Source organism: Solea senegalensis, linkage group LG4, assembly GCF_019176455.1.
Source record: "Solea senegalensis isolate Sse05_10M linkage group LG4, IFAPA_SoseM_1, whole genome shotgun sequence".
NCBI lineage: Eukaryota > Metazoa > Chordata > Actinopteri > Pleuronectiformes > Soleidae > Solea > Solea senegalensis.
In genome coordinates this window covers 6,229,327-6,254,106 of record NC_058024.1, presented here as the reverse complement: position 1 = coordinate 6,254,106, position 24,780 = coordinate 6,229,327, and the positions used below count along the sequence as shown (strand labels likewise).

At 44.6% G+C, this 24,780-nt stretch overlaps 1 protein-coding gene across 4 annotated transcripts in view; it reads left to right on the top strand.

Annotated features, from left to right (window-relative positions):
* foxp4 (forkhead box P4) overlaps window positions 1-24,780 on the top strand; it is a 92,341-nt gene that overhangs the window by 45,918 nt on the left and 21,643 nt on the right. For 2 of the 4 annotated variants that reach the window (XM_044023366.1, XM_044023369.1), the window contains exons 3-6: window positions 3,760-3,849; window positions 14,069-14,191; window positions 16,953-17,111; window positions 21,388-21,526. In XM_044023366.1, the coding sequence (XP_043879301.1) occupies window positions 3,760-3,849; window positions 14,069-14,191; window positions 16,953-17,111; window positions 21,388-21,526 (511 nt within the window). Of the gene's footprint in view, window positions 1-3,759; window positions 3,850-6,965; window positions 7,021-14,068; window positions 14,192-16,952; window positions 17,112-21,387; window positions 21,527-24,780 lie in introns of those variants that run through there. The other 2 variants (XM_044023367.1, XM_044023368.1) reach the window with 2 other exon arrangements.

Genomic DNA, 24,780 nt, shown 5'->3' with positions numbered 1-24,780 from the left:
TGTGTGTGTGCGTGCGTGCTCATGCGCGTGTGACCTTGCTGAATTAAAAAAATGCACTGTTATTAAAGGCTGTGTCAGAGGCGATGATTTACAGAGGGGAGCGATGACAAGTCAGAAGAGCTCACACCGAACTGACACGCACATGCACACACACACACACACTCACACTGTGCTCTCAGGCCTCCAAGCTGAGCGGTGACCTCCTCACCCCTCCTTCCCCTTCCTCCTCCCTCCCTCCCTCCCTCTCTCACTCTAATAAAACCTGTCTGACACCACTGATGTGTGTGTGTGTGTGCGTGCATGCACTCTGCGGCAGCACAAAGGCTCTGTTGTTGGGCCTCCCTCTTAGGCCTCCCTCATATTTTCTTTAAAGGTGCAGTGCACCCCCAAGAATGCCACAGGGGGAGCAGGGAGTTGAGGTTAGGGGAGTCTAGGTGGAGCTGCTAGAGTGTGTGTGTGTGTGTGTGTGTGTGTGTGTGTCAGTGGGTGAGTGGGGGGCGTCGTCCACAGTACTACAGCTCACCTATAGAGGAAAAAGGGAAGGAGTGAATGTGAAGAGGATGAAAGAAAGAGGGGTCAAAAAGAGGAGTGCTTCTTGACAAAGTAGATATGAGAATTTGCCGGTGGTTGATGATGGCCTCTCTCTGTCTCTCTGCATGTGTGTGTGTGTGTGTGTATGTGTGCGCATTAAACCATAAAGTAAAACCTCTGTGTTTAGAGCAGTGAGGTAACATCACCCGGTTTACCTCTGGACAAGTTAATAGGAGTTTAACAATTTAACTACAACAGGTTTACAAGCACTCCGACGTAATGGAGATGAATAGGTTTTCTTGGTTGTTACCATTATTTTTTTCCTACACTTGTGTGTATGTGTATCATTGCTCTTATATATGCATATGAGCAATATATATATAGATATATATATATCTATATATATTCATATATAGATATATATATATACATACATATATATATATATATATATACTGTAGTATTGCAGAAAATGCACTGACCTGGTCCTTAGCTGCTCTGAGTTGCTGAATCTCAGTGGACACCTGCCAGCCAGTGCTAAACAGTTGTTTCCTGTGGTTGTTTTTACAGCAGCTAAATGCACTGCGTTTGCTTGTTACAGTAGTTGTGTGTTGTGCATTTGAATAAACTATGGTATCTAAAGTTCAGGTTGGTGAGTTGTTCTTGTCACTCTCTCTCTCTCCCTCTCACACACACACACACACACACACACATATCCGTGAATACAGGCACAGGAGAGGAGACAGGCATCACCTCTGCTTGGTTTTAGCGTTTATGAAAGCCATAAATGGCTCTTTAATATAGTGGTAATCAGGGTGGTAATTTGGGTGGAATTGTCCCTTATTGTTGCCAGACTTGCCTCCTCAACCTCTGCCAACACACACGTATACACACAGACACACACAGACACACACGCACTCTCGCTCATGGGCAGACAGGGTGTTCAAGCAGTAATTCACACCACATGCCAACAAACTGGGCGGTTGTGTTTTTTTTCGTCTTTCTGTGTGTGTGTGTACGTATGTCTGTTCCTGCTTTAATGCTGAGGTCAAACCAGTAAATGGGAGGGGGTTCCCGAGATTTTTGTTAAAGTGTTAAAATACACGTGTGCGTGTGTGTACGTGTGTGTGTGTGTGTGTGTGTGTGTTTGCATAGGCACATCAACGGCCACGTCCGTGAGTGTGTGTGTGTGTGTTTTAATTGCGGTCTCAGCAAAAGTAGCAAGTGTGTTTGAAACAGATGGTTTTCATCACTCTGGCTGCACAGAGAACTCCTCTCTCTCTCTCTCACTCTCTCTCTCTCGCTCCCTCTCTCTGTCTGTCTGCATCTCTTTCTCTCTCTCTCTAATCTCTCCCCTCTCTCTTTTTCTAATTAAATATTACTTAATGTGCCCGAGCTTCTAATTTGACAAATCATTAAATATCTGACACTACACAGTAAGTGTGTGCTGTACTGTTTCACTGTGATACAGGCCGCAGTATCGCTGGTTTCTCTTGCTGCATGGTTGAGTAAGATCTTCCATTGGTAAAGAACGTCTCTCATTCTGGCCGTTAATTTGTGGCATCCCCACACACACACACACACACACACACAGACTTTCATAAATCAATATTTACTAAGGAACCTTTCCCCTTTTGAGTCAGAGGAAGCAAATGTGCATCCTGCTGTCTCCCCTCTCAAACCTCTCTGTCATGAGGTTATGTTTGTGTGTGTGTGTGCGTGCGTGCGTGCGCGTGTGTGTGTGTGATATGCACTTACAGTAAGTGCGAGGCGCCTCGGGTGTTATGACACGGATGTTTTCTTGTTTTGTTTTTGGAGGCTTTCAGTCATTCCAGCAGAAATACTCATTCCTCGTGGGGCTGATTTTTCCTGTGTGGAACAGTCCAGTTTTTTTTTTTTTGGTGTTTCCATTCAGAATACTACCAAATACTACCCTTCTATTGGGGTACCATTCAGAATACTACCAAATACTACCCTTCTATTGGGGTACCAGAATAAAATGGCACGGTACGGTCAGGGTGGAGCTCCACCCACAACAGTCAGCTGATGTCACTCCCTTGTGACTGGTGTTTCTTCAACGCCCGCAGTCAAAACCTGACGTCTTCTTGAGACAAACAGCCACAAACCGAGCAGGAAAATCAGACCTCCGTTGTTGTCTGTTGCGTCACGTTCGCTGTCGTCGTTCTTTGTCGTCATAAAGGTACGACGTCACACTCTGCAGCCGCGCCACACCCTGTCTACCAAGTAAAGTTACTGTTCTTAGTCCAAACACAAGTCTAACTTAGGGCTTCACCATCCCAAACTGAACCGTACCAGGATGAAAAGACAGCGTTTTTCATCCTGTTTTTCAGTGTCTTTAATGCTGCAACAAACAACAACAGTTAATTACACAATCAACGAGGGAGGAAAACAGCAGGGGGGGAAAGGAGACATCAAGGGAAACAGTGGGTGGGGATGACTGAGGCAACAGTGTCGAAAGGATGAATCTGCGACACTCTCAAGGGCAGCGTGAGCAAACCAAGACAAGAGCCAGTGAGCAATGGTGTCATTGGTCTGAATAGACTCCACTTGAGGGCAGAAATGGGAGAAGCGGGAGGAGGAGAGGGGCGGTGAGGTGGGTGGCAGTTAGTCACAGCTCTTTAGGGCACATCAGGGCAAACGCTTCCTTACATCACTCTGACACACGCAGAACACACTGAGCAACTGACACACATGAAGTTATGCTGACACACTCCTGCCTCAGAGGATGTGGAAAACCCACTATGCCCTTTCCTCTAAAAAGAGGAGAGGAGGAGGAGGAGGAGGAAAGAGGTGTGGAAGAGAGAGAGAGTGAAACCGATGGGAGAGAGTGAAGGGAAAGAGGAGATGGTCAGAAAGGTTTTGAATGACTGAGGACAAATTCAGTCACGTAGGCACAAGCTCAAGTGCAGATACACATTCTTGAGCACAGTGTGTGTGTGTGTGTGTGGGTCTGTGTGTGTACCAGGTGGAAGTTGAGGAAATCAGACCTGAGAGCTTGGCTAAAACAGAGAGTACACTGAGTGGCCTGGAGGAGAGCGAGTGTTTGTGTTTGGCTTTTATCTAAATTGAAATGGTTTGAGTTTGTTCTTTGAGTGTGCGTGTGTCCCTTTCACAAGTGTGTTGTTTATTAAATACTGCAAAATATTCCACCGTGACTGTATATGCATGACAAACACTTAATCATCTCTCTCTCTCTCTCTCTCGTAGGCGATCCAGGCAGCCAGACAGTTCCTCCTGCAGCAGGCCTCTGGACTAAACTCCCCTGGCAGCAACGAGGTCAAACAGAGCCCTGTACAGGTCAGAGTGCGCACACACACACACACGCATGCACACACACACACACACAGATGTGCACAGCTATTCTTCTTAGGACTCTGTATTGACTTCCATTCATTTGTACAGCCTAAACAAAACATTATCCTTAACCTTAAGGCTTAAGCCTAACTTTATCTTAAGCACAATTCAAATCTTAGCCCCAAACACAACCAGTTCCAAACCAGAAATGAGATCCTGCCTCATTAAGGACCAGGTTTTGGTCTCCATGAGGACTACTGGTCCTGACAAGGTCAGTGTTTATGCCAGAAAAGCTCTTAAAGAAATACAAGTACACACACACACAGACACACACACACACATACACAACCCAAGTGTTGCTTTGTCAGAATCTGTATATTATTAAGCCCTTGGCTGCTCCAGCTTTGCCTTCACCAACCTGCCACGTCAACGCCACTGTGTGATATAGGCGCATACTTTTCACTCGCTCCCTCTCTCTCCCTCTCTCTCTCTTCCTCTGTCTGTGTCTCTCTTTTTCATTGAGCACATGAGTGTCATTGTTAGTGTGTGTGCGTGTGTGAGCCAAAGAGGGCTTTGTAGTGATTGGGTAGCTGTTTTCAGAGTTGAATTCCACAGTAAGCAGAGAGAGAGCAGGGTTAGCAGGAGTGCAGGATCCCCACTGAACGACACTCGAGGACACACACACACACAGTGTGTGAGAGAGAGAGAGAGACACACACACACACACACACGCATTATTCCCGTGTATGCGGATAAATATCACATGTGACATTACCTTTGGCAGTTCTTTACAATTATGTGATGTGCAGAGTGCATGTGCGAGCGTGATTTGTGTCCGTGTGTCATATCAATAAAGTGGGGCCATGGGTATACTAGAGCTGCGAGCAGTCTGGCCGTTTGCACTGCTCTTCTCATTAACATGCCACATGATAAACAGCTGGACCATTGCAGTTTGGGGAATAGAGAGAAAAAGAGGGAAGACGGTGAAAGACGGATGTGAGGCCGAAGCAAAGAGAAGGTCAGATTTCATTTGCCGTGTGCGTAATACCAGTGGTAAAAAAACTGGGAAACTTGTCACATGTAAGGGTAATAATGCTATTTATGACATCTGGATAAAAGGCAATTATTTGCAGCAAATAATAATAATATCTACAAGTAATAAAAGTCATGCTTCATGGAGTGACCGTGCCAAAGAGCCTCAGAATGAATACTGGAAAAACTGAAAACTGAAATAAAATGTTAAAAAAAGGAGGCGGATCATGTGGATTACTCTTTAATCAAAACCTGAACTGGAATCAGAATAACTTTATTTACTTTGGATAGAAACTGGTAGTAGAACTTACATGGTGCATTTACAGGATGTAAAAAAAAATGTTTTTTTGTAAATGAATACAAAACGGTGCATACATTGTTCAGCCTGACTTCTGTGTTACCACTGTATTGTCCTGATAGGTCAGTGTGTGTCATCAGACCCTCCTCCTGACCGGGGTCATACGCATATTGGACTGTGCGATATAATCGAATGTTACAGATAATTACGGCATTTCCCAATTTCTGACTCATTCGCTCAGAAAAGGAAAACAGAAAAAAGCTTTGAGAGATTTGGGGCGTGACGGAGAATTAGCCTTGTTTTCTAAATGTTTAGCAATGGAGGAAAAATGTATGGAAGTCAAGTGTATGTGGAAGTTGACAGGAGATAAATGTGACAGCACTCTCACATGAATGAGGTCAAACGCAGGACAAACACACATTTAGTCGACCCAACGCTGACACGCGTCTCTTACGTACAAGAAGTATTACCTTCCACTGCTTTTTCTCCCTCTCTCTCCAACACACACACACACAGAGCCACACAAGCGCCGCGTTGCCCTCTTTCCTCTACATCTCTGTCTTGTTTGTCTTGTTTGTTGGTGCCTGGCCTCGCTGTACTCTTCAGGGCATCTACGCTCCATCTCTGTTGTCTGAGCTGTCAGCTCACATGACCCCACGCACCCTCCCCTATATACACACACACGCAAACACACAAACACAGAGTCAGAAACACAGGCTATAGAACAAACCTGGCTACGACGGTGGCGAGGCGGCACATACAATCACTTTCTTCAAGTAGTTGACTCTCATTTCCAGCTTCATGGTCATTTTTAAATTGCCGAAATTGCCCTCAGTTACTGTAATTGTAGCAATCATCTGTCGGCGAGTGAAGCCAGACGTTTAATTTTGGTCATTTCTAAAGGTGGCAGCGAACAACTGTACGGTGACACGTCGGCTCACATCAGGCACAAAATGGCCGTCCGCAGGTCGGCTCCTGCTGGGCTGCTCTCACACATGCAAATGAACCTCAGCCAATAATGAGATCTTTAGGAGCTCGATAATTAGATTTTTTCCCCCTTCTCTCTGAGGGAGGACGTCAGAGGCAGACAGGGAGCGCGGGAAGACTTTCTTTTTGTGTCTTGACTTCTCTGGAGAAGCCTCGGTCTAAAGTGACACCCCCATCCCCCTATACTGGCCCCTCACCTCACCCTTCACCATCCCCATCATATTTCTCTTCTTTATTTATAATAGAGGGGGAAAAAAAGGAAACTAAGATTAAATCTGCTTTTTGATTGGCTGTTCAGAGATGGTCCCTGTGTTTGGCTGCCTGTGTGAGATGGTATCAATCTGCTGTGTGTGTGTGTGTGTGTGCCACACTGTCATATGCCGCCTTTAAGAGAAACTCAATAGATCCAGGCAAATGCAGGAAAGAAATTGAACGTGGGCAACAAAATTGAAGCCGAAGAGAACAATATAAAGATGTTCAAGTGAAGAATTACGTGACTCAAGATCAAGGAGACATTTTAATTTGACTTTTTGGCGCAAATGTACAATTTAACACAGATTGAATGACGCTTCATAACATTGGCAGATAATGACAATGAACAGCGTGTCGTTCTACAAATACAATCAGTAGATGCTTCTAGTAAAGTTTAATCACATCACTGAGTATCACGTGATATAATAAAGATATTTAAATAATAAAAAATGAATTAATATCCATTTGGTTCCAAGCTTTTAACCTGGAAAGTCTTAATTCACTTTAGCTAACTGCTAACATGCCCCTAAAGCAAGGCCTTTTTTTGTTTGTTTTTTTTACAGTGCAAACAACATCTAAGCTCAGTCAGAATTCCCTCAATACATGTAAGTGAATTTTCCCTTATACAAGATTACACAAGCATAATGTTACCCTCCACTGTATTTGCATAATGTGACTCTTTAGGTGTGCGTTTATGTTGGACATCATTCGCCCACAGTCGCTCTAATTGGCCGAAGCATGAATGCAGCTGAGAGAGTTGGTGGGCACACAGTTGGCAGACACAGTGGCAAATGGTGGATTACCCAGCATGATATGTAACATGGCTCTATGACCTGGCACACGCTCTCTACAATGGGCACACTTGCCACGCACACTAGGAGGGCGCCGGCAGACACGTATACGCCCACTTGGCAGACACGCGCCTGGCACACTTAACACGCTGCCACTTGGCATGCACACATACAGATTAATGCACGTGCTTGGCTGTGGCCCACACGTATGTAATTGAATAGCGCGGTGTCCTGTTTTCATGTATTATTGAGGAGCTCGTTTAATTAGGAAAAAAAAAAATGAAAAGACTCATTAGAGATATGTTAATTAGCTTGGCTCGGCGCTCTCTGGAGAGGGTTGGCACCGGCACAGTGGGACGCGGAGAAAGACGGGCAGCCGCGCAGGAACGACAGGAGGAGGAAACCGAGGCACGTCACCCTCCGTGCCGAGAGTTTCATTTCACAGACCTAATCTGACGTGTTGCTCAGTTGTTTGCTGCATTTCCCAGCTGCTTTATTTAAACCACTGTAGACTTGTGAGGCACAACTACACGCAGAAAGACTCTGTTGCAAAGTTCAAAGTCTTTCAACTAATCAACAAATTTCTAAGTCGAGATGAGTGTTGTGCCCCCCAGAGTCTGCGGCAGTCAAGCCGTTCCTTCTCCCGCTCTATTTTATTTCCTTTCAAAGCATTTTTTCCCAAAGCACTCCTTTTGTCCACTCAATGAAAGTGCTTAGTTGGCAGTTTCTCTTATTTGACGCGAAGGGAATTGGGGGGCCGTGTGCACACATGTGCGTGTGTGTGTGTGTGTGTGTGTGTTGGGGGGTAGTTTGGGGTCCTGACAGTTTGTGACGGGTGTATGGGAGGAGGTTGAGCAGCCAGTGGAATGGGTTTGGCTCTGGGCAGAGGGGTGGACAGACAGAGGCGAGGGATGGAGAGGAGAGGTTTGGGTCTGGCCACTGGAGTGTGAAACTCTTATTTTGTGATTTGAAACATGAGTGAAATCAGTAATGAAATATGGTCGATAACAGCCTTTCACACTTCCCAATGAAGTGCCCCCCCCCCGAGTGTGTGTGTGTGTGCGTGTCACTGGAAATGCATTGTCATTTTTATTCTGGAGCATTGGGGCGTTAGATGGAGGGAGGCGGCGGATTGGGGGGAGATGAGAGGAGGGAGAGATGGAGGAAAAGGGGGGAGGAGGAGGAGGATTTTCCACTTGAACTTGCTGGTCCTTCACTGTCCTCACTGAAGTTTTTTTTTTTTTTTCATTTGTCTGGCCCATGTCAGGGGAGAGTGTTTTGCACATCCACGTGTAAACTGTATGAGTGTGAGAGTGTGTCTGTGTGCGTGTCTACGTGTGCAAGTCCCAGACCAGCAAGTGGAGACACCTACATGCTGCTTTCAAGGCCCCACTTTCCTCTGATCTGTCCACAAACCAATCACGTTATATGTTATCATAGTTATATATCTGCAATTTGATAAATAAGTGCAAAAAATAGAAGATTGTTATGCCATAAAGCACACATCTGTGTTGTAGTTGCTTTGCACATGTGACTGATTTTTGACACTAGTTTGCAACAACAGAACGATTACTCAGCAAAAAAAGAGGTTTGAAGTCTGAGGCAGTAAGCTGCTGTGCACATCTTCAACCCCACCTGGCTTCGCTCATCAGTTTCCCCTGGAGTAATGTGGCCCCTGGCCCCGCTGAAGATTAGCTAGAGGAGGGTACTCACCACACACAATGGGACCCTTTTACTTGGAGGCCTGGTCGTGAGCTGCAAACAACGCTCTCAGCACAGTAGGCACTCCCTCCTCTTTCTCTCTTTTTTTTTTTTTTTGTCAAATGCTTTTCAGCTTCATTCCTCGGGCTTCTCTCTCTCTCTTTGGCCCTCTCTGCACCTCCTTGTCCTCCTGCTCCACTCTCCTTTCTTGGCAGGATGAGCACCGAGGGGCTGTTTACCTGTGGGGACTGAGAGAGGGGAGCAGTGATAGTGATGATAGCTGGTGAATAACAGAACCAACAAAAAAAAGGGGGGGAATTTACTTCGCACACTAAGAAATGGCACAGTGCTGCTGCTTGCTACCGCGTGAGAGGGTCATGTTGGAGCCATGTGTGTGTGAGGAAGAACAGATTCATCTCGTTTCTATCACTGCTGCAAAGCTCAACTTTTGCCATTTTCCAATCAGACCAGACTTGGAAACTTATCGATATTAATTATTTTCAATTAAAATGCAATAGCGGGGCGCTGTGGATCGTTTCAAAGACAGAGATCCAGTTTAATGCACCTACAAATGTGTGTGTGTGTGTGTGAGAGAGTGAGAGAGAAGGACAGAGAGGCGGGCGTCCCTTCCACTGTGAGGTGGTAATGCTCAGTGACAAGGATAAACAGCGCTGTGGTTTTCTCCTTCCAGGAGGGATGAGGAGAAGGAGGAGGAGGAGGAAGAGGGGAGGAGGTCCGTGTCAGCCTCTCTCTTTTTTTCTCCTGCTTTTCTCCTTGTCATTTTTTCAATTATCCCTCTCTCCTGTGTGTCCCCATAGACCCGGAGGCAGAGCCCGCGTCATTTAGACTGAGAGCCTGTTTAGATTCTGATTATAGCCTCCTTTCTTTCTTTTCACCCGCATCTCTCCCTCTCTCGCTCACTCACTCACTCACACACACACACACACACACACACACACACACACACACAGAGGAAGAGAGAAAGAGACACTCTCACATATTGGCCCCACATTTTTGGGCCAGCATGTGGTGAATAGCTGAACCAGTTAATTTATCTACTTGTGAAGCTGAAGAGAGTGATGTCAAAAGGTTGTTCTCTCCCCCAAAAAAAAAGAGTGGATAAAACATTCTTTAGAGCCCTGTTGTGTATTTAGAAAGGTGATCATTGGTGGTGGACACTGATGAGATAGTAAAAAGGTACTGTGTGTTTTGGGTGAATATTTTGAGTCCCAGACCGAGACCTCAATTAAAAATGCGGGTGAAGGTGTGAAATCCAAAGTTCACTCGTGAATCAGAGATGATGTCGTCATTTAAGCAGCCTGTGGTCTGTATAAACACGGTGCTGAGGAGCACGGGGCCTATTTCCCCCGCTGGCTGCAGGGCTGGTTTAATATCAGATAGCCCTCCTCTCTCCGTTTCGGAGGATTCATCTGAAATGGAAAGCGGGGCTTTCCTCCTCGTTAGAATGAGAAGTCATCAAGGGACGAGAGGAGGGAAGGATGGAGCCTCATTGAAATGCAAGTTACATCCCCCCCCTCTCTTTCTCTCTCTTCACTCCTCTGGGGACTCCGTGCCTTTTTCCTCCTTTTCCTTCCCATCTTCCGGGTGCTCCCTTGCTCCCTCTCTTCTTTTGTTAATCAGTTAAACTCCCTCTTCAAACATCCCCTCTAATTACTCCTCCACTCTCTGTAAACGACAGGGCCGCCTCGCTCCTCTCCTCTCCTTACTCCACTCCTCCCTCCTCCAGCTCCCTCTCTCCGTGGCAGGGGTTGACCTCTGTCAGCCGCCGTGCCCTCAGCAGAGTGTGTGATGGCACATGTGACTTATTCCTGCATGTAAATGACAACTTAGGTTTTTTAAATGTTTCTATATAATTAGTGTCCTTTATCAGTCACTTACTTTACAGGGTTTTGTGATTGTCCACTGTGACTGTGTGCCGTCATTCTACAGGCCACACACTTTCTCTTTCCACAGACCCGCTGTGTGACTCCTCACACACATCTCTTTATTTTTAAACCATCATTTCCTTCCTCCCTTCCTCTCCCGCTGCTTCCCTCCTCTCTGTCTTTCTTTTCTTTCTTTTAAACGTGTGGATAGTATCATCCTATTCTCTTCTCTCTCTACTCGCCGCCCGCCCCCCCACACCCACCCACCCCATCTTTACCTCTCTCCCACTAATCTACCATGCATCTCTCTCTCTCTCTCTGTGTGTCTTTTAAATTAACATGCAACATGAAGAAGAAAAAAAAAAGAAAAAAAAGTGGGACGACAGTGGGAAAAAAAATTAAATGCATTTAATAAATGGCTGACTTCAAATCGCTCGACTTTTCAGACTCTCCCTATTCACAGTCCTATGAAAGGGGAGAAATCATTCACCGGGAGAGACAAAGCCGAATGAAAATATAATTCCGCATTGTGAGGTGCTTTTGTCCTGGCCCGTCAAATCGCTAATGGCGTAGCTTTTGTTTTGTGGCGGCGCTCTCAGGCTAGCGGTGTCGTATGGCGGTGGCAAAGCATGCCCCATAATCACCACGCTTTGTGATATTAGATTATAGGGGCAATTAATGGCGTCAAACCTTAACTACGTTGCATTCAGCCCTCCACACACACACGCACACACACGCCATAAACACATGCAGACACGCACATACACCCACACATACGGTACAGTGTATCAGCGCTCGCACGCGTGCACACGCGTCGGGCGCCTGGCGTCGCCCAGCGAAAGGTGCTATAACTCCAGTAATTATTACGCCTGTAACTTGAAAATGTCAATGGCAGTGTGTATAAAATAGAATGTATGAGTTGTCAGGGAGGAAGAATGGGATGCACAAGAGCAATTAATTACAGCTTTTCATTTGGCAGCTTAGACTGACAAGGCCCCGCGGTGGGGGCACGCTGGCATGACGCCAAGCGGCACCCATCACCGCCAACCCCCCCACACACACACACACACACACACACACCCCACCCCCTAGTCCCCTTTGCCTGTTCTTTTACCAGCTGCCACAACACCACCCTTCCCCTCACTCACCTCACTCTGTCTCTGTCTTATTCTTTCTCTCTCTCTTTGTAACTCAAACATACACACACACACACACACAATCACATGCACTGCTGCTCATTCACACACCCATTTTTCTACTTCCCGTAACACCACCTCTCATACACAGTGTTCTCTGCAGTGCTACACGCAGACTGGGAGTGTGTTTAGTCAGGGAAGTCTGGACTGATAAACGAGTCTCGGGGTCACTGGCACTGAGAATAGGAGACGGAGGAAGGAGGCAGGAGACAGGAGTCTGGTGGTGAAGACGGTGTTCGTATTTTAGGCCAATCTTGTTTACAAAATCAAATCAGCGCTGTACAGATTTAATTTATCAGTGACAGCTCTTGCTCACTACGTGCTCCCATCGCCCTCCCCACCTGGTTCCCTCAGGTGACTGCGTCTCTGAAGTGAGCCCCACATCATTGGCACTTATGCATGCCCACACACACACACACACACACACACACACAGCAGCCCACACAGATGTACACATACTCACAGTTTGACCAAGAGAGAGAGAGAGACAGAGAGAGAGACGAGTGGCTGAGGGTATGAGTGAATATAAATAAGCGAGCAGTGTCAGAGGTGATAAATCATCCTCATCAGTCCTAAAACAGTCATCACTCGGGAACAGGCAGGATTATTTGTGTTGACAAAACAGTTTAGTTTATTGAATGTGTATAAAGAGCTTATTGTCCCACAGCCTGTAAACACAGAAAAGATCAACTCTTTGACACCATATCACTCCACCTCTGTCTCTCTAACTATCTCACACTGTCTCAAATGCTCTGCTACAAAAATAGGGCTGGGCAATATTTGGATACTTTATCTAAATATCGTTATATGAGACAAGATATCGTCTTAATGTTTGGATATCATCATATCGTGACAAGGTATCTGTGAATAAATGTGTGAAGTGCACTAAATATTATATATTGTACTGATTAAGGAACACATGGAGTCAACAAATTTATATTCAGAAAGGTCATTTTTTGAATTTGAAGTCTAATTATTTGTGTCATTGCAGAATGTGATCATATTTCTGAGTAATGTCATTGTTTCTAACACACGCAAATATCCTTCATTTAACATGAAAGCATCCAAACCCAGGCTATTATCTGCAATAAAAGGTAGTAATACAGATCATCAACAGTCGATATTTTATTGTGTGTATTTACCGTGTATTTTCACTCGCCTTTGAGAAGCGCAAACATCTCATAAGAAAACTTTTCACGAGCCCAGAGGAACAACCTGATATATATCTCATATATCTCCTATAAAGCCTAAAAATATCCAGATATTATTTATAGACCATATCGCCCAGCCTAACTACAAACCTTCATTTGCGCGCACCAGTTCTTTGTCAGCAGGACTATCAGTGTGGGTTTTTCTCCGTATATTTCGTCCAGCTTTATACCTTCATTTTCATTCATGTGGCTATTTTGCATGTTTGTAATCAGATGAACGTCTTCCCTTTATCTCTGTGTACAATGCATGTGCATTAAGCGTGCTCGCACAACACGTGGACAAAAAGATTCACTGCACTACTCGCACATTCTCCTTTCTCTCTCTCTGTCTTTTCCTGACTGTAGCTGTATCTGATGAGATAGACATCTGATCAGATAGCCACTTTGTTGTTCCTTTTTCCGTAGCCAGGCTTGACTATGTGAAGAGAAAATCATAGGGAGTCTTAATCGCGTGTTTATGGAAGCTGATAAGATTTTATATTTCGGTGGAGGATTGCATACATCTCCTTTTATCTCGGCTTCTTTCCCCACAATGCTTGCCTTGTGTAGGGAATTGTCAACAATGTGCGTCTGTTTATCTTTGATTGAAGATGGCCGCTTTCCTTCGCAATGATTGACAACACCGAATAAGAGACAACTCGCTTCTAACTTTACCTGATGCTACCAACAGGCTGAACAGCTTCACTTCGAATTGTTTGTTTTGAGTCGAGCGTTCAGTTGCAGGTCGAGTCATGCTTAAAGCTCAGCGTGTCGGCCGGGGCATTTTCACACAAATCTTGTGCGTTGTCCTGCTTTGAAGTGCTAATTTCAAAATGTGGAGGATTTACATTGACTGTGTGCGTCTTTATCCGCCCCGTGTTGTGCTTAGGTGCCCGTGTCCATGGCGATGATGAGTCCACAGATGATCACTCCTCAGCAGATGCAACAGATCCTGTCTCCTCCTCAGCTCCAGGCCCTTCTCCAACAACAGCAGGCTTTAATGCTACAGCAGGTAACATGCAAACACACACTCGCACAGGTTGGACTTTTTCCCAGGTCGGCGTGTTTGAATGTGTTTGTTTTTAGTAGGTGCTGACACACACTGGGCGTGATTGCATCTTATTCATCTTTGAAGATAAACAGACGTCCTCGTAGCCTCCCATATACACACATTGTCACTTTTGAGTGCCTGCTATTTAGCATTGTTGCTAGGGGAATGTACATGCCCCGTCTGCAGGCACACACTTGCACCCCCTATAAACTTGCACATTAGCACTTTTTAGCATGAGTGAATCATAGTTGTATGCTCATGCCCAGCAGGTGACAGAGGCGTTGCCATGTTGACACAAACCATTAAACAGTCTTCGTCTCTTTCAAACACTCCAACCTGTGACCTTCTACCAGCACAATGGAAACACACACAAAACCTTTGTAAAGGCTGTGAAAAAGACTATTGCCGGAGTAGTTATATATATAAATATATATATATGCATATTTACTGTATATAGAGCAGCATAGGGGATGTCTAGAAAGCACATACATGGTCATGCAGGCAAGGCCAGGACGGATAGATTTAATAAGGAGCGGTAGCTTCAGGGAAGTATAAATTGCAGTGGGTAGATCAGACAACATGTATCATAATGGAAATGTGAAATGTGCTGGCTTTCTGGAAACAGACGTGCAGATGGTTAAGAACCTCTTCACCAGCTCTTCTTTTTTTTCTCTCTCTCTCTCTAACGAGGAAAAAAAGAGCGAGGCACACTCACTCACACACACACACACACACACACACACATTACACTACTGCTATTAAAATCACTGAGTTTAACATTGCTCTCCCACTTAATTAACCACAGAATGGACTTGCTCTTAGTGTATATCTGCAAATCAGGCACTTTTCCTCACAGACCCAGAGAGAGAGAGAGAGAGAGAGTGAGTAAGAGAGAGAACAATCAACCAACATATCACTCACTGGAGCATTAAATTTATATCCCCATGGCAATACAGTGTTGTGTAAGAGTGTGTAAGTAAGGGTTTACGGCCCACTGCTAAGCAGAAGTTGAGTGTTTGTACAGGCAGATGTTTGCAGATTTGAATGTGTGTGTGTGTGTGTGTTTTGATCTTTGACTCTCCCTTAGCCTTTATTTATGCTAAAGCTGCACTGCCTTTCATGTCTCGGTGTGTTCTCTAAAGTCAAGGTCATGGTAATAGGCTGGAGAGGTGAGTGCTTCACTTACACATGCTCTTAATGCACAGAGCCATTGAATCAAATCATTAAAAAGACCTTAATTATCACTTAATTATTTCCCTCAACTCACCACTCTCCAGCCAAGTGTGTGTGTGTGTGTGTGTGTGTGTGTGTGCAAGCGTACTTGCATTTGTCTGTGTGATGAGAAGGCGATCAGGGCTAGCGACGCGGAAAAGAGAGATTAACTCCGCCTAAGGAGCGATAAAAGAAAGTAAAGACAGATGGAAAAGAAAGAGCGGCGAGCCCGCATTAGTCCTGCATTTAAAATAAATGACAGACAAGACGGAACATCGCAGCACAAAAGCATAGTAAATGATGTCAAATTGAAGCCGTGGCTCGGAAAATATCGAAACCGAACGTGTGAGAGTCACTTGTGCACAAAGAAAAAAAGTGCAGGAGCGTTACATTACGCGGGGAGTGTGTGTGGTGAGGATGGATGGGATGGCGGTGTGCAGTCAGCTCAGCGAGGGGTCAGACGCATGAGAGACCGAAGCGACTGCCGCACTGTGAAGTCAGTCGCCGATGAAAAGCCTTTCTGAACATTCGACGCACCATGAAACAAAGACAGAGCGCAGACAGACACCTGTGTGAGCTCAAGAAGATAACCACCGTCACACACACACACACACACACACCAAAAACTGTGCGATTCCTTCCTGGAGTTTTGGTTCTGGACCAGTGCGTGAAGTGGGCCGGTACTTCTTAATTTTACAATTTTGAGCAGCAGCACTTTTTAGTGTTATCCGTCCAATTCATAATATTATTTAAACGTTACCTGGAATTTAGACCACATTTAGACCAGAGAATCGACCAGAGAAACTGAGTTCATGTCTGAAAACAACTCCAGAGAGAGAGAGTCCCAGCAGGTGTTTAATGACAGCAGTACAGTAAATGCATCAAAAGCTGACTTAAAGTATTCACAGAGCAATATCTCTTTATACATTTCCCCCTGTAGGCTCTGAATGGTCTTGCTCAGTCATGCAGATTGGTGTGTGTATGAGGATATTCGTATGATGTATTTTCTATATAACCTTCTCCATTACACTAACGTGAGGCAGTTCATGTGTGCAGCAGGAGTAATTGTGCTCCGCTGTCTCTGTGCCGCGGTCGGATCGTTCCACCCGGCTGGTGTGAACAATTCAAGTAGCTTCAGTGCGGCGTTGACACACACAATCACCTTGCAGCACACCCCGACACACCATAATAGCTGCATAATCTTCTTCAGCGGCATTTGTGAGGTCTGTGTTTGCTTGTTGCGTGTGGTTTGTCAAGAAACCACACGCTGCCACAACAATAAACTGCAGCCTTCAACGAGAGCAGGGAAATAGAAAGCGGCTGCGCTCCTCCAGACTCTTTTTTTCCGAGTCACGGCGTCTGACTATTCCACTGTTGGAAGACACTGTGATGTTGTTGAGGTTGATACAAAGTGACTCACTCATCTCACATTTCCCCCCCCACACCCCTTCTTGTCCCCCTCACCCCTCACCCCTCACCCTGCCTCCACCTTTTCTGTGTCTGTCTCCAGTTACAGGAGTATTACAAGAAGCAGCAGGAGCAGTTGCATCTCCAGCTTCTGACTCAGCAGCAGCAGCAGCAGCAGCAGCAGCAGCAGCAGCAGCAACAGCAGCAGCAGCAGCAGCAGCAACAGCAGCAACAGCAGGCCGGGAAGCAAGCAGCTAAAGAGGTGAACTTCAGCGAGTGCACACTCACTCAGCTCGAGAACACTCTGAAGTGCACGAGTGCCCTTAAACGCGGTAAAAGTGGTTGACATAGGAGGACAGAATGACACTGAGGATCTAACGTTTAGGATGTGTAGGATGCTGGTTCCGTCCGTCTCTTTTCTCATCCCGTTCTGCCTTGTTGTTGCGTGCTCAAGCTTGTCTCACAACAAGGATTAGTGAATACACTACAAACATGCCATTTCGAGGCAGCAAAAGAGCACTGTACTAAGCCATGCACTACACCCTGCCAGAGTGTTCATTTGCATGCCTTCAGCTCTAAGCCTGAGGTAAAATCTCTCTGTAGGAGGGGTTTGCCACTCTTTTAATTGTCAATTAACCCCAGCAGCTCTAGGAGCCTCCCTTACTTTTCTATTTCCGCACACACACACACACACACAAATGAGCATGAACACACCAGGTTTAACCACAGCTGTGGTACAGTGGGATAACAGGGGATCAACCAGGATCACATCGTGGCACAACAAAGAGGATTTCAATCGATCAGACAAGATTACTCTCATAACCTGTGCATATGCGTAGGCAGTGTGTGTGTGTGTGTGTGTGTCATTCGCCAAAAAATCGCTGAGCCTGCATAACGGCCATGCAGAAGACACAACTTATTATAAAAAACAAAAAAAAGACCTTGCAAGACATTTCTGATAAACGCATGAGGAGACACATCCTAGATTTCTCCTCTTCCTCTCCTCCCCTCACTCATCCCCCTCTCCCTGCAGGCAGCAGACCCCCATTCACCGACAGCGGTCAGCCAACTCGACCGTGACCACAGCAAACCAGTTGCAGTTCACTTGCATGTTTGAATCCCCTTTTCCTCCCTCGCTCGGCGCTGTCCCAGTTTTCAGGTTTGTTGTCCTGTAACAACTAGACAAGTGCAAACACTGGTCACAGCTACACACAACACGCGGCGAGGGAGAGGCTTGACGTGTGATGGTTCACTGAACAAACACATACACTTGGGGGAATACGCCTCCCCACAGAGCTGCATGCAGCTGATATGACTAAGGCCGTTTCCAGGAGTCGGTGTTTTTCAGTTGCTGTGATGCATCAATCACACCTTTTTTTTTCTTTTTTTTTTAGTCGACTCTCACATCTCCTCCTGGTAAAGCAGGTGCTGTTAGACACTGTACAGGCAGGGGGTGTTTTCCACTGTAGGGCCTGAGCTGTTTGTAAGCCTCTAAGTAGCTGTGATAGTGTGGATGTCTCTGAACACAGACGATGTATAAAAAGGAGTACGCAGCCGTCTGGTTTTTGAAAAGGGAAAAAGCCCGGCAGATGGGTGGGAAGAAGCAGTCAGCCACCAGGGGGGGACTGTGGCGAATGCAAGTCTGTGGGAACATGACTTGATTTATAACGTCAGTAAACACTTTCCTGAGGCGTTAAGGGTCTCGTTCATTAGTTTCATTAGCTACATCACGGCGCCTATGAGTGAACGTCAGTGTGATTGACAACTGGTTTTGTCTGGCATCATGGTTCTCAAACTGTGGTACGTGTACAACTGGGTGGTACTTGGAGTGCATAGAAAGTGTTATGTTAAAAAATTGTAATAAATTAAAGTCACCTCTTATCTCTCGCTCCATCTTAATCTAAGAGGAGGATGAGAGAGCAAATTATTATACTTATTGGGAATAAATCTGAAAAGTCTTTAGCTGACTTTGCTCGGCCTATTTACGCCGCCGTATTTTAACGTTAGCTCAGTATTTTCTCAGGTGGTACCTGGTGTAGAAAGTTTGAGAACCACAGGTCTAGTAGATGCCTGGTCTCAGGGGACGTTGAGGAAACTGGTGTGGATCAAAATCACAAATCTTCAGGCTTCAAATTGGACGTTTGTTTGGCAACTGGAAGACTCACGTCCACTTTCACATACAGGTAGTTTTATCCACCTCTCGCAGGTCTTTAACAAACTCAAAGACGCGGTGACAGACAGTGGTTGAGCAAGAATAAAACCGAAAACTCTCCTTTGCCTTTTTGGCGCATTTGCGAATGAGTGGCTGTGACTTTTTCACCTCTCCCCTCTTTTCTGCAATTCCTCTCCACTTTCTTGTCTGGATGGACGTGATGTATTGAAAGAGCGAGTGTGTGTTTGTGTGTCGCCTATGCATTTGGGACTGGTCAGAAGTCAGCTTAATGAAGTGACTCTGACCATCACAAAAGATGTGTGCGTGCGCATGTGTGTCTGTCAGTGTCCTGGGTGTGTGTGTGTGTGTGTGTGCGCGTGTGTGTGTCTGTGTGACTGGCAGGCTCAGACAGTGTGTGATGTGCTCATAAATCACATTGACAGCCTGTTACTGCGCTAGCTTTGGCCACTCAGCCACAGCTAATGTAAACAGAACACAGGCACACACACACACACACACACACACACACACGCACATGCACACAGTGTGTGTTTTAAAGAACCGTGGCCATATCTCAGGAGGGAATGAGAGACAGATGGGGGAGTGGTAGAAAATAAAGTGGACAGACAAGTAGAAAAGGGGATCAGATGGCTGGAAAGGAAGGAAAAAGAAGAAAAAAAAGGTTCAGTTCATTTAGAACACTCTGATCACGATCAAACTTTCACTGCATTAAATGAGGATTTGGCCAGTTCCTTCAGCAAACTGAGGGATTTAAGCATGACACAGATTTTGTCTGTAACCACTTCACCACTTGCTAGTGCAAAGTCTAACTGTGTCTAATTATACAATAGTATAATAGACTAGGGCTGTCTATTTTCTTGATGAATCATTTAGTTGTTTGCTTTATAACAAAGAGAGATAGTCAGAAAATGTTGACTGATGTTTTCTTGTTTTGTCCCCAAACCAAAATTATTTTGTTTTTAGGATTTCTTTGTTATATGGAGCAAACAAACCAGCAAATATTCACAATTAAGAAGCTGCAAAATCAGAGTTTGCTTTAATTATTTTAAAAAGTAATCAATGAGTGATTGATTAATTGATTAATCATTGCAGCCCTAGTTAGAACAGAATAGAAACAGATGACACTGCACAATAAACTGAATCAAAAGTGTCAGGTTATACCTCATGGGATTTCATGGACTTGAGCTATCATTAAATGTTATGGGCTGTGAATTTTCCTTTTGAATCTCACCATAATGTTCATAAGTAGTTATTCTGAGTTTTTGATCACAGCACATTTAAATTCAGAATTCAGATGTTTTTATTTAACTTCAACATCAAACCAGGTTGAATTGCATAGGGGGGAAAATGATGAGTTTCCTCTTTTTCATTCTTCCTGTGTTTTTCTTTGGTGAAGAACCGTCACTGTGCTTACTCCTCTCCCACACACAAACACATTGCCATCACACCTCTTCTCCCCAGGCACAGAGTCTGAAAGGAAGTGACCTATCTGCCCTTCCTGTGAGTTCCCCTCTGTTCAAAGCGTTCCAGGCTGCCACTCTTTTTCACAGACACACATGCACACACAATGAGCAGTTCCTCAAGTTGTATTTATTTATTTTTCCTCTGCGCCACTTATCTCCCAGAGATAAAGTCCATTCCTCCCAGGGGTTGGTCAGAGGGGACTTCAAACAGCGCAGCACAGGCCAGGTCTGCCCTAGACTGGGACAGCAGGAAAGGGGACATTTATCACCGTAACACACACTGATATTATCGCCACGCGCCAAGTAGTCTCCCCTCATCTTTATTTAGCCTCCATCATTCCCTTCCATGCTCGTACAAATTGTCTAACAGTCCTCACAGCTTGAGTTCTGGGCTTGTCATCATTTTTAATACAGGCCTCATAATTACCTTTGTTTTCATTTACTTTTCATTAATTGTATGTGGTGTTAGTTGGTTTTGTATTATAATAATAGAATGGATCAACTGACTGGCATCAGGTTTAGAACTAGTGCCAAATGTTCCTTTTATTGCACACATTTACGCTCTCTTTCCTCCTCAGTAAATAAAAGTCATTTCTGTGCCATAAATGTCCTCGTTCATCTGCTTTTTCTTAGCTTTGATTATGATTCTTTTCCTACTGTTGCTCACAAATTCCCAGAAAGAGTAGTCCTGAAAATCAGTCTCTCATTTTTTCATACAAACATTGTAATTGCTTCCTGTGAGAATGGATAAAAAGCAGTTAAAGCGTACACACGCTGAGGTAAGATGAGATAATTCAGTGGCAGTGGTGTTTCACAACAGCAAAAGGACCTGTATAACACGGAAGCGTTAGCCAGATTGCTAACTGTTTCCACCCTCTGTCTTTTCTGTGTTCTGTGACCAGCAGTTAGGCAGTAAGCAGTTGGCCTTCCAGCAGCAGCTGATCCAGATGCAGCAGCTCCAGCAGCAGCATATCCTCAACCTCCAGAGACAAGGCCTGGTCCCACTGCAGCCCACTGCCGCCATGCAGTCTCTGCAGCAAGGTACATGCACATTCATGCACAAACAGACATCCAGCAACACAGATGCATCTTAACAAACATGTAGCACACACACACACACACACACACACACAGGCCTGTGCCCAGTGCCACATGTGAAGCCTGTTAAGTTAATCAGCCTATAAAAGATGAAAGGAAACCTGATTGCTGGGTTTGTGGAAGGTACTCATTTGTATAATGGGTAAAATATGCCACTAAGCCCCCCCCCCACCCGCTTAAATGTGTGCATATGCCTGTGCAAGTGTGTGTGTACTTGAGATACGCCAGACACAAGAACATCATTGTTTTGCCCTTACTGTGCCCACCGGCTTGTTTTTTTAAGTTCCTATGTGTAACTTCTCCCACAGTCCCTTCACTTTGTCAGCAGAGTTTTACAGCAATTAAAGTTGACTGTTGACCGGCCCGCCCTGAGTGAGCACGTGTGTATGCATGTTTGTGTATGTGCCTGTACACAGCACTGCCTCACACACACACACACACACACACACTGTATCTCACACGCAGAGAATGCTTAAGGGGTTCTAAAGTGACCGTAACATTGCTAAAGCGCTGACTGAGTTGACCAAACAGGCCAGTTTCCTTCCCTCTGCCCGTCAGATCTCTTTCATTCTCTCATGGGCAGTCACATGCACTTACTCATGGGGCAAGGGCAAAGCGTATTTGTGCCATTAAACTGCTGAACGAACATGTTTTGTGAGCAGTCGAATTCACTTTTGAAACTTTTCAAAGTTGTCAGTCATGCTCCGACCTCTTTGCAGCCTCCTCACTGTCGATGTTGCCTCCGTGTGATATACTCTTTTTTACATCCTCGATAGCGAGCTACAGTATACACCATGATATGAATCAAATATCAAATATATACCATGATATAATCCACATATGTCTAATGGCTTATGAGTAATATCTCTATATTTTTAGGCTTTATCCCTATATATATGTGGTATAACGGTATATCAAGCTGCACACAGGTTGTTTCTCTGGTAGTTTTCTTTTCATATGTGTGCACTTGTCAAAGGAGAGTGTGAAATACACTGTAAAATAAAATATCTACTGTTTATAATCTGTATTACATACTTAAAATACATTATTTTTTACATACAGTTTATTTCAGATAATACCTGGTCTATTTATTTGGATTTTTAATGTTAAATGAAGAGGATATACAGTACATGTTTTAGAAACAATGAAATTGCCTATAAATATGGCCAAATTCTCGAATACAATAAATTAGGATTAAAAATATATTTAATTTATAATATTTAGTGTGTTTCACAACTTTTGCCATTATATTTTATATACTTTAAAACCAGGAAAGTCACCACAGATATCTAATCACAATGTGATGATATCTCTTGGTTTTGGTGCTTTTAACCCTTGAACACCTAAGCCTCAAAATGTCCGTCTGGACTTTTTTTTTTTGCTTATTTTAACCATAAAAGAAGCAGGAAATGTCCTGTGAGTTAAGTGCTTTTGCCCATTTTCCCAGAATAGTTTTCAGTATCTGGCAGTTATTCACAATTTACTGCATGTTAAAATAGTGAATTAACAATATAAAATTAAAAAAAAACAAAAGCTTGATTTAGAAAAAAACACTGCACTTTGCATGTTAAATTTGAAACAACTTCTCAGCTTTGAGAAACCATTGGAATTTTTGCTGCTAGCACAAACCGTTGCGTGATTATGGTAATGCTAAGTGTGCTTGTGCAAACGTGTCGTCTGTGATACACTCTGCGTTGAAGGGTTAAATTAATACAAAATCTCATGTAAAATACATTAGGATTGCTTCATACGGGCCCTGCCCAAGTCCCAGTTACAGTCCCCGCCCTGCAGGTTGGGAACCCCCCGCACTACAGCACTACAAGTGGAATTAACAGTTTATAGATTAGATAAGGTGAAAACAACAATGAAACTTGGGCCACAGTTTTGGATGGTAACTCTTCACAGACGGTTGGAAACATTGGGCTTTGGCATCGACTTCTCCTTCTCTCTCTCTCCCTCCCTCCCTCCCTCTCTCTCTCTCTCCCTCCCTGTATCAATGTGGAATTTCCCTGCAGGGTGATAGAGCTGGTCCATTGTGACGGCTCAGCCAGGCGTGAGGCAGAGCATTCCTCTGACCAGCCATGCCACACAAACACACAAACACGCATGCATAAACACTCACACTGATACACACACACACACAAATTGTTGCCCCGCCTCAAAGGACCGCTGTGTCCGGTGGTTAGGTAGTGGTGGGGAGACACTGGGTTGGGGGCCCCTGATTTGGTTTAATTCACACACTAGACTTTTCATTACACCTAAACCTGTTTTTATGGTATGAATGGTAAATAAGTACAGATGTTCATAAGAATCTTACTGTAAGAAACAACTTCTGACATAAACGCCACCTTCCAAGTAACTACGCACTTATATGTGACGTAGACTAAAAACCAGACCATATTTTTTGACGTGTGAGCCGGCGAGAGTGCTCCATCTGTTCCTCTCAGAAACTTTGCATCTGTCAGCACTTGTGGGCAGGAAATTGTGACAGTGAATTTTCACACTAATGCGCAAAATACTTTTGTTTTTTTTGCATTTACAGTCTGCTTGCTTTGCACTTATTATTAAAATGCTGACTTTTAGCACAATACAGACTCTCTTTCTCTTTTAGTTTTTTAATGGGAAAAAAAAAGAGGAAACACTTTCATCTAACAATCCATTAACTACTTTACTTTACTTTCACGCTCTGCATATGTCCACAGATTGGTCGGATTTTTTTTGGCTAATACATGTATGTATGCACACATATACCAAAATGTATGCACACACCGCCTCATTCCTCCAGAGTGAGAGCTCTTGTTTTGGCGGGAGCCCAGAAGAATGCAGACATAATATTTGGATTGCTGCAAAGTCTTCGAATGTGTGTGCACAGATGTGTGCGTGTGTGTGTGTGTGTGTGCAAGGCAATGTGGCATTTCAGGTCGCTCCCTCGCTGTGAAATTAGAAACAACAAAGCTACGACAAGAAAGAGGTTGAAATGTACTACCACCCTGTTGAGACAAATAGTGTTAGTGACTGGAGCAGTGGTCTTGCTGGACACTAGCGTTTGCCAACAGAGATTAGGAAATAGCTGAGCAGCAGTGGATATCTGGAAAAGAAAACAATAACAAGCGGAAATTAACCTCTTGTCTGTTTTTGTTTGTTTCCATTCTCCTCTTTATTCAGTCCCACAGGACTGTAGATGTTTTATGTGTGTT